The 13,851-nt window shown below is 39.0% G+C and overlaps 1 protein-coding gene across 2 annotated transcripts in view; it reads right to left on the bottom strand.

Moving 5' to 3' along the window:
* Positions 1-1,978: 1,978 nt before the first annotated feature.
* The window catches only part of trappc11 (trafficking protein particle complex subunit 11), a 39,582-nt gene continuing 27,709 nt past the window's right edge, over positions 1,979-13,851 (bottom strand). For both annotated transcript variants that reach the window (XM_079839600.1, XM_079839601.1), the window contains exons 22-30: positions 13,472-13,593; positions 13,251-13,370; positions 13,023-13,088; positions 7,468-7,624; positions 7,224-7,335; positions 6,849-6,940; positions 6,568-6,701; positions 5,111-5,278; positions 1,979-2,694 (exon numbers count right to left, since the gene is read on the bottom strand). In XM_079839600.1, coding sequence (XP_079695726.1) covers positions 2,653-2,694; positions 5,111-5,278; positions 6,568-6,701; positions 6,849-6,940; positions 7,224-7,335; positions 7,468-7,624; positions 13,023-13,088; positions 13,251-13,370; positions 13,472-13,593 — 1,013 coding nt within the window. In that variant the 3' untranslated portion in view covers positions 1,979-2,652. The remainder of the gene's footprint in view (positions 2,695-5,110; positions 5,279-6,567; positions 6,702-6,848; positions 6,941-7,223; positions 7,336-7,467; positions 7,625-13,022; positions 13,089-13,250; positions 13,371-13,471; positions 13,594-13,851) is intronic.

Below are 13,851 nucleotides of genomic sequence, written 5' to 3' on the forward strand. Positions count from 1 at the left end.
TTTATTGTGATTTATTGTCTAATTTGTTTTTGTATATATATTTTATATTTTTGTTCGTTTAGATAGGTCTGCATTATCTGTCTTACTAAGGAGGGACTGCTATTTTGGTGGGTAAAGTTATTAGTGAAAGGGAGAGCTAGCAGTTTATCGGAGTTGTTTTGCAGATACAAAGTTTACAGTTTATTAGCACCCTGGAAAATATATGTTTGTTTACTGTGAGTGTTTTTGTATAATTTGCTGTGGACGCGCGTATAAATTGAGCGTTTGAAGCGAAATAGACGCGCGTTCAAGGCGCTCCAGGAGAAATATGTCATAAAACACCACTCTTTCTCTTTTCATTTTACTAAAAAATATATATTAAACATTAATAGCCACACAAATGTGGTCCAGGCAACTCCTACATTATCTTCACTGCATGTATATTTAAATATCCTTAAAAAATAAAGTTATGAAACTTCTCTTTGCCCTCAGTCAAAACGATTTGGCAGACAACAAATGATAGATTCATGAGAGCAAAGATCGCCGTTAGATCTACACAAGACAAACCACTACAGGACATCAGAGTCAGCGGCAGACGGCAGAAGGACTGGCAGAGGAAAGGCTGCTCTTGCCGGGTTAATGAGCGCTGAGCGCCCGGTGATCGCCTGGATCTCACAACTCCAAAAACGCAAGATAACTTTTTTTAAATAGGCGCTCTCTTTATAAATAACCACATATTTGAGCTTTAAACAACTACATTCTCACCTGAAAAAGTCTTAAAACTACATTTTGTGACACTATAGTAGTATTTTTAAATTATGCAGGGTTTCTCATCACGTCACTTTACCACGTGACAGCAGCAAACAGGCTCCTGATTGGTTAACGTGGCGCGAATTGACGCCAAAGCTCACATTTTTCAACTCGGGCGTCAGACGAGAATTCGCTTCAAACTTTAATTGCATGATTGCACAAAAAGCACCACTCGCGCATATCGCGCAAGACGCTCAATTCGCGCGAACTGGAATGAGGCGGACCTCCAGATGCGCGTCAACACGCCTTTCCATTGACTTAACATTGAAATCACTCGCTCCTGACGCTCGATTCGGGTTTGGTGTGTGAACGCAGCATTGTGCTGTGAAAAACAATGTAATAAACTTCATAAACCATCTGTAAATGTAACCCCTCATATTCGAAACCACCCACTCCAAGCAGGGATCGAACCCAGGTCCGCCAGCATGAGAGTCAGACGCTCTAACAAGGAGGCTAAAGACTGCAACCTCTAGCATCAGTCGCTAAAGCATCTCTTGAGATGAGAGGAGTGAGGTTTACTCGCACAGCAACTACTAGCTGGCCTCCGTTACACAAAGTTTGGCCATCAATCGGAGGGGGTCCGCTACATTCTGTGTCCAAAAACATCTCGGGATAAGGGTTTCACACTGACAGCTGTCACTGTAAGACAGTTAGCAACTCCATTTGTTTGTCCGAGTTAGCAATATAAAAACTAAGGGGGGCTGGGTTAAACCAACAGGTCAATTAATGACGTCACACAGCCGTTTTTATAGCATCAAATAACTAACTAAAACCAAACATATTTAAAAAAATTAACACTTGAACTAACATCAGCGACAAAAACTACCTAAAATGACAGAAATCATTTTTTGGGGGCGATCGAGATTCTTTGGCTTCAGGTGTGGGGCACACTTGGTTGGATGTGGTTTGCCGACATTACCCTGGATACCATAACTCTCGATCCAACACAGGGACTTGCTGTCCTGGTCACAGATGAGCCGGCGAGACGTGCACCAACAATCCTCTTCTAAACTCTGATTTGTCTCCCATTCTGTTGTGTGAATTGCCATATTTTATGTACAGCTGTGCTATTGCTCTGCTAACTCAACCTTCACTGTCTGCTCTTACTGACGGAATATAAAATCAGTGAAGCATAACCTCCAACACTCCCCAGTACCTCACAATAAGGAATAAAACATTAATCACAACTTCTGTTTCATGCCAACTTTGAATCCTGGCGCTTACACTAGGTATTTTTATTACATTAACATTATGTTTTTAGATGACACTTTCTTAATATTCACAATAAGATGCTTTTAATGGCAACAATTAAGTAAAGGGTCATGTAATTTAAACAACTGAAAATTATATTGTTATATAACAACTTTGTATAGAATACCGTGTGCAAATGGTGTGGCTATTTACTATGACCTGTGAAATTACAATTCTGGCCAATCACACAGCACCTCTTAAGGGACTCAAGCCACAACAACCAACAGCTTCTCGTCATCAAAGCAAAAAAGTTGAATCACTTTCCACACTTTAATTATGACAACAGCTAGTGCTATGTCAATTGAATGACTTCTATCATTATTTAGCAGTTATGTAGTTTTAGTTACAGGGTCATTTTCATAAACATTTTAGAGATTATGAGAACTGTAGATTAAAAGACAAATCATATGCAGGTTATCATTTTAGCTTTGTTTAACAAGCAACAATCTAGACGTCTCACACAACAAATAATCAATTGAAATCCCTAATATTTCATTCAGAAGTTTAAATCATTAAGCTGTAAACATGTGTTCTCCAAGGAATGTTCTGCCTCCATCCCACAACGGTAACTATGACAACGCTTCAGAGTTGGGAGATGTGCTCCTCTCTTCCTCACGCTGCTTCTATGGAAGAGTCTCCGTTTCTGCCCTGAGGCTGAGAAATCAGAAGAGACACGAGACAGCGACCATTACACTCTTGAAGCATTCTCACAACACTCCACACAAATTTAGTTTTCATCCATTAGGGTTGGGCGGAATTTAAGAAATGGCTCCCGTTCAAGTCATGAGTTTGAATTTGAATCAAATTGGTCACACAATTTGAATTGAAATGACAGAAAGAGGAATTGCAATGCAACTCAATGAAATTCAAGACATTTAATTATTGCAAAACTAGTTTTGCAGAGAGAGAAAAAAAAAAGAATGTTTACAAATTTGTATACATTTTGAAAATAAGATAATATAAGCATATCATTATTCGAATGCTACATGGGTCAATGATAAATAAGAAAAATATATTTTTTTAATAATTTTAAGCAAAAGAGTTTTAAAATGCATTTTTATGTCCAAAAAATGTATGGTGTTGATTCATATATTGGATTTACAGCTTTTAAGACAGCATTCATTTATTATTAAACAAGATTTCTGATTTTACCACCCAGAAAACATCAGGTGGTGCGACCATATATTCATTTAAAATGATATACATATGCATTTTACAATAATTCATATGTACAGTGGGGCAAAAAAGTATTTAGTCAGCTACCAATTGTGCAAGTTCTCCCACTTAAAAAGATGAGAGAGGCCTGCAATTTTCATCATAGGTACACTTCAACTATGAGAGACAGAATGAGAAAAAAGAATCCAGAAAATCACATTGTCTGATTTTTAAAGAATTTATTTGCTAATTAAGGTGGAAAATAAGTATTTGGTCACCTACAAAAAAGCACGATTTCTGGCTCTCACAGACCTGTAACGTCTTCTTTAAGAGGCTCCTCTGTCCTCCACTTATTACCTGTATTAATGGCACCTGCTTGAACTCGTTATCAGTATAAAAGACACCTGTCCACAACCTCAAACAGTCAGACTCCAAACTCCACTATGGCCAAGACCAAAGAGCTGTCAAAGGACACCAGAAACAAAATTGTAGACCTGCACCAGGCTGGGAAGACTGAATCTGCAATAGGTAAGCAGCATGGTGTGAAGAAATCAACTGTGGGAGCAATTATTAGAAAATGGAAGACATACAAGACCACTGATAATCTCCCTCGATCTGGGGCTCCATGCAAGATCTCACCCCGTGGGGTCAAAATGATCACAAGAACGGTGAGCACAAATCCCAGAACCACACGGGGGGACCAAGTGAATGACCTGCAGAGAGCTGGGACCAAGGTAACAAAGGCTACTATCAGTAACACACTACGCCGCCAGGGACTCAAATCCTGCAGTGCCAGTACATGTCCGGGCCCGTCTGAAGTTTGCTAAATTTGCATTTGGAGGATCCAGAAGAGGATTGGGAGAATGTCATGTGGTCAGATGAAACCAAAATATAACTTTTTGGTAAAAACTCAACTTGTCGTGTTTGGAGGAGAAAGAATGCTGAGTTGCATCCAAAGAACACCATACCTACTGTGAAGCATGGGGGTGTAAACATCATGCTTTGGGGCTGTTTTTCTGCAAAGGGACCAGGACGACTGATCCGTGTAAAGGAAAGAATGAATAGGGCCATGTATCGTGAGATTTTGAGTAAAAACCTCCTTCCATCTGCAAGGGTATTGAAGATGAAACGTGGCTGGGTCAGCATGACAATGATACCAAACACACCGCCCGGGCAACGAAGGAGTGGCTTCGTAAGAAGCATTTCAAGGTCCTGGAGTGGCCTAGCCAGTCTCCAGATCTCAACCCCATAGAAAATCTTGGAGGGAGTTGAAAATCCGTGCTGCCCAGCGACAGCCCCAAAACATCACTGCTCTAGAGGAGATCTGCATAGAGGAATGGGCCAAACTACCAGCAACAGAGTGTAAAAACCTTGTGGAGACTTACAGAAAACGTTTGACCTCTGTCATTGCCAACAAAGGGTATATAACAAAATATTCCCTTTCCCTTTTCTATGCATTGCCCTTTTAGTCAAATTCATATAAACGGACACTTTTCTATGTGTTCAGAACACAATTGTCCATAAGAAGTTTTTATGTTTTTTTAAAACATTTTATTTATTATTATTTATATACATTATATAATGGTTTACATTTATATTTCTTACTTCATTTTGCAATTGCAGTGGGAATTGATACTTTTAAATGTAAATTTGCTGGTCGCACCACCTGACATTTTAGGTCTTTGAAACACCACAACTCAAAAAGTCAACTGAATATCAAAAAAATTAAAAGAGTCTCTTATAAAGGTAATATTGTAGATCAATTTGATATGTGAAATTTATTTATTATTATTATTTTTTTAGGAAAATAATGAATTCGGACACAAAAAATACATGTCATGTCATTGACCCATATAACATTATTTTACATCCAGATTCATGTGATGTATAATTTGTTGCATGTCTGAATAATTACCTTGACAAAGATGCGTGAAGGCAGAAAACGGCGCAGCAGCTGACTGGAGATGTTTGGAAAGCGCATCAGGTTGATGTTAAGCTGAGGGAGGATTTGATATCCCGCCATCAGAGGATAGAAATTATAAAACATCTCCTGTTCTGCACCCGGCAAAATCCTCATTCGCACCTGCACACAGACTCCCAGAGTGAGTTGGAAAGGATAACATTGATTTGTTGATCTGTGTGTGTACAGTTGTGGCCAGAATTATTGGCACCCCTGGTAAATAATGCAGATTTATTTTTACATCCCTTATATTTATATTAGGGATGCAACACTTCAGTTAGTCCATGGTTCAATACATACCTCGGTTTTTAACCAAGGTTTTTGGTTTGGTTCGCTTCTGATGGCTTGTCACATCAGTTTTTTGCTATTCTATTCTTAAGCGACAGGAACAGCAAGAGGTTAAGGAGAAAAAAAGACAATTTTTCCTGATTTAAACCTTTCTTAAACTTAAAACTTTACTTAAAAAAAAAAAAAAACCCTTTGTACACATTCCTAGTGTATTGTATAATATAAAATAAAAATATATAAAGATTTACACTGGCAGCTCAGAGCTGTACAGCAGCATTTAAGTATGAAATTGAATGAATAAATGTAAAAATAAAAATAAAACACTACATAGACTTCACTATAAAATATACATTGATTCTTATTAAAGCTACTGTATTAGTTTTTCAGTCAAGAGCAGAGAGTGATTTTCTCTTTGTCTTTTGGTTTTGTTTTAACATTAAAGGGATAGTTCACTCAAAAATGAAAATTCTGTCATCGAGAAATGAATACAGGTTTGAAACAATATTAGAGTGAGTAAATAATGACATAAATTTAGAGGTGAACTGTCCCTTTAAGGGCCGCATGTTCACTATAGCCTGCGCTTCTGTCAATTTAAGACCTCTGTGCATCTAATATACAGACACATGCCGATTTTACTTTCACTTTAGACATAACCGACTGTGTTTATGTTAACCTTGTGTGTATTTGACAGTATTAGCGAAGTAAGGCGACTACTTAGTCCAGTAATCACGTGTTTGACAGGCGTTTAGTGCACGCGCTCGGAAAAGCGCATGTTAAAACAGTGCATAAGCACGCGAATGGAATGTTTAACCGACAAGGCTTTAAAACGCATGCAAATAATGAACTTTGGTGATTGTGAATAACTATAGTGTTCCGTGAGTATAACTCTACCACTAACCTGTGATGTGAATGTATGTCGCGTTGTTCAGTATTGGGATGGAGGCAAATTATAGAATTTGTAGAAAAATTATTAATTAAATGCAAAAACGCAATTCACAAGCGCGTATTGAACCGTGAATGCCGTACCGAACGTTTATTATACACATATTATAAATAAATGTAAGAAGGGAAAGAACACCCAGATGCATGTATGTGAAAGACATGAAGCCATCTTCTGCACTGACCTGTTTGAGTCCACTAAACATAAATGCATCGCTGGGCTCCACGCTAATTTCTACATCCTGAACCAGCCCCGTCCGATTCTCCAGATGGTACCGAACAGGTAAAGACTCGCGCACACAACCAAACGATGGCAGCTCTACAAAAAGAGAATGAGCAGAATGAATTTATAAGCAACAAAATACAGAAAATAAAACTGACAAAGCAAACAAAAAGTCCCAGATCAGTCAATTACAGAATTTAATTTAATATAAAAACTCAAATTCAAAGCTTTTGTTAGACTGACCTGCATGGACATACAGAGGAATATTCTCTACCATCACATGTGGCAGAATAATGATCGTTCTCACCACTGAGGTCTCAGCAGATGCCGATTTTCTGGATACAAAAAAGGTTATACAGGAAATTACATTTGTATTTTTTGATCATTTACAGATCAGGGTTATTAAAGTATACTAAAACTAAAACCATAAAACAAAAATTGTTAATTGAAATAAAATCTACATTTACTGAAATATAAAAACTTTTTAAAAAAGGAATCATTTCTCACTTTCTTTTCGTGTAACTATTTACATGGCATGAAAAAAAGGAAAGTCATCACTTTCAGTGTAATATACAGGAACATTCTGTGTGAATGTGAGAATACAAAGAGCGGCATCACCTCTTCCAGGATATGATGTAGTGTCCAGAAGCAACAGTGCTGGTACCGTTCTGAACTGGAGGACACTTGAGCAGGAAACACTCACTGGCGCACTCGCTGGTCTGCAACGTGACTGGACACAGGACAGAATTGAATCACATCAGTGAGCAAATTCACAGTACTAGCAGCATCAGGAGTTGCTCAAATACTGTCTGCATGAACCAATAACCAAAGTCAAGATAATAAATGCATAAAGTTCTCCCACCTCCTTCTACTTGACTCAGGGGCTGATCGATGGCAGTCATACTGGAGGCCAGCTGTACTTCGCTGTTCACCAGCTCGATCGGCCACGGAGACGCACTCAAAATATCCATCATCAGTAAGAACGGGATGTCCACATACACACGCTCCAAATGCTCAAACTAACACACACAAACCCACAAAACTGTTCACCAACCTTATAAAATATAAGCTTAAAACTGAACCTTTAAAGGGACAGTTAACACAATTTTTTTTTAATTCTGTCAACTATAGAGTGCAACAGTGCCCGCCCACTTTTACAATTACATTGGTTCCGTTAGTATTTTCTCCATTTATTTCTCTCATAAGGATTTTTTTTAAAAAGTCTTTGTTAAAGCGTTATTAACCATGAACCAAACCAACAAGCTAACTATGAGGTAAATCAAAACATTACAAACTTTGACTTGAAGCAAAAAAGTATTTGAGCTAACTGCTTTAGCGAGGGAAAGAACAATCCCATGAAGCATTGCAAAATATGCATATATATTCAAATATTTAGAGAGTGTATGGTAACGAGATTACGACATTTGTGGTGCTTCATGGGAGTGGGCGTGGCTAAAGAGATCTTTTAGCACGTTTTGCTTGTTTCAACTCTCTGATTAGTGGAATTTTCTGTACAGCATCATGTGTAATATAGTTTTTTTTACCACAAATTCTGCTGTTAAACATGACTTTTAAAACAAAAGCCCTATCTGCACAGGATTAGTATTATCTGGGGACCTTGTGTGATTTAGAAATTATCCTCCCACATCTGAATTTCGAGTGGCGCATTCGCACGGGATAAGCAAAGCATTTGATTTTACTCGTATTTACTGACTTATCTCCCGGATATGATGTCAAGACCTATCCGGTTGTTAATCGTAACGTAAGGAACGCCGTTTCTGGGTCCAAGCCTCAACTCGTTTCACTTGAGAATGCCATCGACGGCTGTTTATGAGCGCTATTTATTCATATTAAACATCAAACATTTTAAAAAGTTAAACATTTTAAATACTTACAGTCTACACAACAGTCTCTGTGCTCACAGCGTTGCAGACATTAATATTTTAATGATTTATAAAAGATGAATCACTGTCTGGCCATCTGGAATTTTGGTATGGAGATAAAGGTTATGATTATATATTTTTTTGTAGTATTACACCACATTGTGTGTGTATATTAGCACCATTTTGTTGTTTTTGTGGTATGAGATCGAGCGCTTGGACCCGGAAGCTCTGCCGCATGACGTCAGACTTAACAACCGGATAAATGTTTTTTTCGTTATAGATATAGCTGTATGATATCATAAACATTTCCTTACCGCATGCTGCTATATTGTTGCGATAGTTGGTGTTACACCGGTAACATCACTTTCCCATTTAGTTCAGTTAGAGAACAGATGTTACAATAAAAAACTGAACTGAGCAGCAGGAATCAGATTTAAAGGTCCCATGGCATGAAATTTTCATTTTATGAGGTTTTTCAACATTAATATGAGTTCCCCTAGCCTGAATAATGTCCCCAAGTGGATAGAAATGTTGATCGGTGTAAACCCGAGTTCTGGCTGTCTTTCTCTGCCTTTGAGAAAATGACAGGCCAGACGAGCCAATCCTGAAGTCTCCTGGTTTGACGTCCAAGCAGGAACGGTTTCCTCCCTTTCCTCCGCCCAGAGAATCTGCCACGCCCATGCAAACGCTCCAGAAATCATTGCTTGTGAACGAGTGAATGCTGGCAGTTTCTCAGTGTTTGGATGTACAAATGAAAACAGAAGTCTTTTTTCAGTTCCTTCTGATCTGTGATCAGTAATTTCTGATGTGTAGCTAATTATTTATTATTCGTGCACACAATGCGGCTTCTCTCTCTCCAGACAGAACGGTGTTTTCGTGTTTTCTATCTTGTGAGTCAGTGTTTTTGTACGTCCTCGTCGCGTCTATCGGTTCTAAAATGTGCATACAGTCATGAGTTTCTGCTCAACATCGGCCTCACACACGCCGAAGCTCGGGCTGCACTGGCCGTTGGCCTTCAACATCCCCGACCCCCAGTACTGCATCTGGCCCACAGCGGAGGCACCAAACGCGGCGCGAGATTAAGCAGAAGGGGGGTAAGCGTGAGCATATTCGGGCTAGCCAGCCTAGCCCCACAATAAACTGGATTACATTCGATTACTGCTGTTGTGTCTTTGTTTGCGCTGTGTCCTCAACGCGCGTCACTGACGCTTTTATTTTATTTTAAAAATAATGCTATTATCAACACTTACTCGTAACTCGTTCATCTCGACAGCTGTAATGGTACTTTGCATGTGTTACAAAGTTGGTAATAATGATGAAGACGGACTCGGTGTGACTGGGACTCGTGTTTATTCAGAACTCTCAGAAACAAACACAATAAACTCGCGCTGACTGACAGCGCTCTCACAACTCAGTAGTTACTATAAATAACTTTGTTAGCGATCGCTGAGCTCCGTCTCTGGTACGTTAGTGATGTCCGGTTCGCGAACGATCTTTCTTTTGAACCTGTTCTTTTTAGTGAACCGAATCAGTTCACCAAATCGGACTGAATCGTTCTAAACGGTTCGCGTCTCCAGTCAGCGCTGATCCATAATTTACTAAAGTTACTAACTTTCTGACATGAGTGACAGCCCCTCCGACTATAAATAGACTAATAACCTGAAGTATATGCTGTAACTACTGTAGCAACAATGACCCGATTCAATCAGATTTTGGGCCGAATACATCACCGGATGAGGCTTCTACACACCAACTCGTGACTTTCCTGATCAAATCAACCACAAACAAAGAACTTTTGTGTGTGATCAGGATATCAAGTTAATTAATAACCAAGGAGCCAGATTGTCTGAGTCTAAAGAATGGAGCATCGAATTGTACTGCCTGAAGGCATCCACATGACTTTACGCACACACACATATCAGCGCTGAAAGAAGACAATTCTTGCACAACACGTGTTACTTAAAACATGGGACTTAAAGAACTGTCTTAATAATGTTCAAATATATATAATCCGTTGATTTCATGTCTTTATACAATGTATTAGAATAACTAGGATGTTTACTGTTGCCAATCAAAACCTGTATGCCAGTAACTGTGATAATCTTGTATATCTGGACGCGCAAATCGCAGAATGACCGTTCTTAGTATCTCTGTTATCGCAAAATTATGACTAGGCCAAATTTGGTTCAAAAATCAGATTTTGATGCATAATTTCAGAAATACCAGCTTTCTAAAGAAAAAGAGGCTTAGAATTTCCACCCTATTGATTAACTCAGAGGAGGGGGGTTCAGAGAACAATGAAACACGCGTCTCTCTCTCTCCACGGATGTGATTGGATCTCTCCATAAAACGGGCTCGGCCACTCCATCTATAAATGCAGAAGTTTATCATTAACTCCTTGCATTCCGCCACTACAAGGACCCTGGCCTTCGCCCCCTCCCCTTGAGAGAAGGACCCCTTTGGCACCAAGCCAAAAGAGAGAGACGGACCTGCAACTTCTGGAGTCACTTTCCTGAACTTCACAGCTATTCTCCCGGACACTCACCTCCGTAGCGAACTTCCACGACGATTCGAACTCAGACACGTACACGAGAGAGCCTAATGCAAGTATTATATTTCACCTTAAACTGCTTGTATGAGGTTGTCTTAAATTAATCCTGATTCACGAAATCATAAATGTCTGAAGGGCTGTGGTGAACTGTCTCTCTCTCTCTCTCTCTCTCTCTCTCTCTCTCATCTCTCTCTCTCTCTCTCTCTCTCTCTCTCTCTCATCTCTCTCTCTCTCTCTCCCTCGTGGATTCTCTCTTTCCATCATTCTCTTCCCTTTGATTTTATTCGTTAAATTTGATTTTTCCTTGTTTGTACCATATCGTTTGTTTCTCCTATATATATGCATATTTACCCCCGTGTGATTCGTAGCTTTGTATTCTATAGTGTTTTATTAAAACTCAATAATTGCATTAAATTGAATCCGTATTGTTTTGCTCACAAATCTCGAAGTCACTGAAGCGTAAGATCTAAGCTACCCATTTAAGCTTGATTTTCATGTATTACTACTTCAGTAATACAAATTGTGCAAACATAAGAGATATTATTTGTCCTGATCAAACAGATCAATGTTTCTTAAGGTTTGTAAGATTGATAATTGATGAAGAACTCAATTTGGATAAAGGTTACCTTTAAATGATTAAAGGTTCCGTTATACGTTAATTTTTCTGTACAACAAGCTAATAATATTCATAAACTCATGAATATTCATACCATTTGAATTAATTATTCCCCAGAACTTATTGTTGTTACACTACAACAGTTCAGACATGCTGAGAACTGATGTGAAGTGAACTCAGGTCCATCCGTCTCTCTGGCAGCAGCTCGTGCCTGCTCGTGTCTCGTAGACCAAGTTAAACCACGCCCCCTCCGCTCATTTAAAATACAAAGATGTCAGCCAATCACAACAGTGGGCGTTTTTACTGAAGTCTCACAGCAGACACGCCTCTTGAAGCAGGGCATTCAGCCACAGGGCAAACAGCAGTATTGAAAAAATGCCTTTTATTTCTAAATTATGACATTTTATGATGTAAAAGTCATACTAACAATATAAGTACACCTCAGGAAACATTATAAAATAATAGAAAAATGCCATGCCATGGGACCTTTAATATATCACGAAAGTGAGAAGCTGACAATATGACGGCTGAAGATTTGGTTTCAAAGCTAAATGTAAAAGCGCCCATTTAAGCGAGCTTGTCATTGTACTGCTCTGTTTTTGTGTTTTTCAATAAGAATAATATTGAACACACCTTTCAAGCAATTTGCTCCCAAATTGGCTCGAAGTAGTATTTATAACGATGCACGTTATGAATGCAGCCTCAATTCTTCGTGAAATATGGATAAAAACGTGCACAAGAAACAAAAACCTTGCAAAAATGATATACGACCCTCCAAAGCCTGGCCAAATCACAGAGGTGCCGATTCGCACGGGACTAATATTATCACAGGACCTCTGTGTTCAGCGAAATATGGTAGGTCATTTGCGGGGGTATTTTTACTTTACAAATGGCCGATTGGCACAGGATTAAGATCACAGACAACCTCCGCAATTATTACAAATTACTAGAGGTCACCAGGTAATACTAATCCCATGCGAATAGGGCTTAAGCTGAAATAAAGTTTTAAATATGGATATTTTTCTTACACAAACGCATCGATTTGCTTCAGAAAGCCTTTATTAACTGCCCAGAGCCGTGTGGAGCATGTTATTTTTATGGACTTCAAAAACAGAGCAACTATTACTGCAATTCTAATGCTTGGATTAGCCAGGACTTTTTTAATATAACTCTGATTGTGTTCGTCTGAAAGAAGAATGTCATATACACCTAGGATGACTTGAGAGTGAGTAAATCATGGGCTAATTTTCATTTTTGGGTGAACAATCCTTTTAAGTGAGTTTATGCTTAAAACAAGAACAAATATCTGCCAATGGGGTCAGAAAAATTATCTTGTTTTCTCTTTGAATTAAGTTTTCAGCTCTTACCTTACTGGACACAAACTTCATAGCCACTTCAAAGGGAACAACTGTTTCTACAGTAACAGTTTCATCCTACAGGTGAAGAACAAACAATACAACTCTGTGAGTGAAACTGAATACCACAAGCAAACTGGTTTATGGGTGAAGTCTATGGTCGGCTGACATAATCTTCACAAAACCAAAACCCAGCATTAAACAAGCAATTGCACGACAGGGTGTTAGGATATTGCGTACTTTGTGACACTTGCAGGTGATGTCCTTGCCCTCGACTGTGGCACTCACTGAATAGGCTACGTGAAACAGTAATATTCTGGATCCCGTGCTCACACAGCAGATATACAGGGGCTTCACAATCTGAACACAATCATGTACACAACATTATACTGGAGTCAAGATCAGCTGATGACCAGTTTCAATCAATTTAATCCGTGAGAATCAGTGAAAAGATGCTGTACCTTCTGTCCAGGTTGCAGATCTCCGAGGGGAATGTCAGGAAGCAGGGCAGGATGAGAATCATCACACACCTCAGAGCCGTTTAGTGTGATTTGGGTCGACTGTGTGAGATTAGCATCCTGACCTAATTAAAACAATAGAAATATACAATAAACACACAAATGCATTACAACTCGCACTCAAGTTCTTCACACAGAATGCGTTTTTGCATTCCAATGTGCTGCTTTCCATTGTTTTTCTATGTAAAGATATGCAAAATGCGGCACTCAAACTTCAAGTTCAACTTTTGAAAACGTGCCTCGAGACCTTGTATTGTTTTTCCATTCCTCTGCCCTGCATCTTGCATTCTTAAACGCAAAAACATGTTCGGTGTGAACTGGCC

The sequence above is a fragment of the Gobio gobio genome (assembly GCF_949357685.1).
Source record: "Gobio gobio genome assembly, chromosome: 16".
Lineage (NCBI taxonomy): Eukaryota > Metazoa > Chordata > Actinopteri > Cypriniformes > Gobionidae > Gobio > Gobio gobio.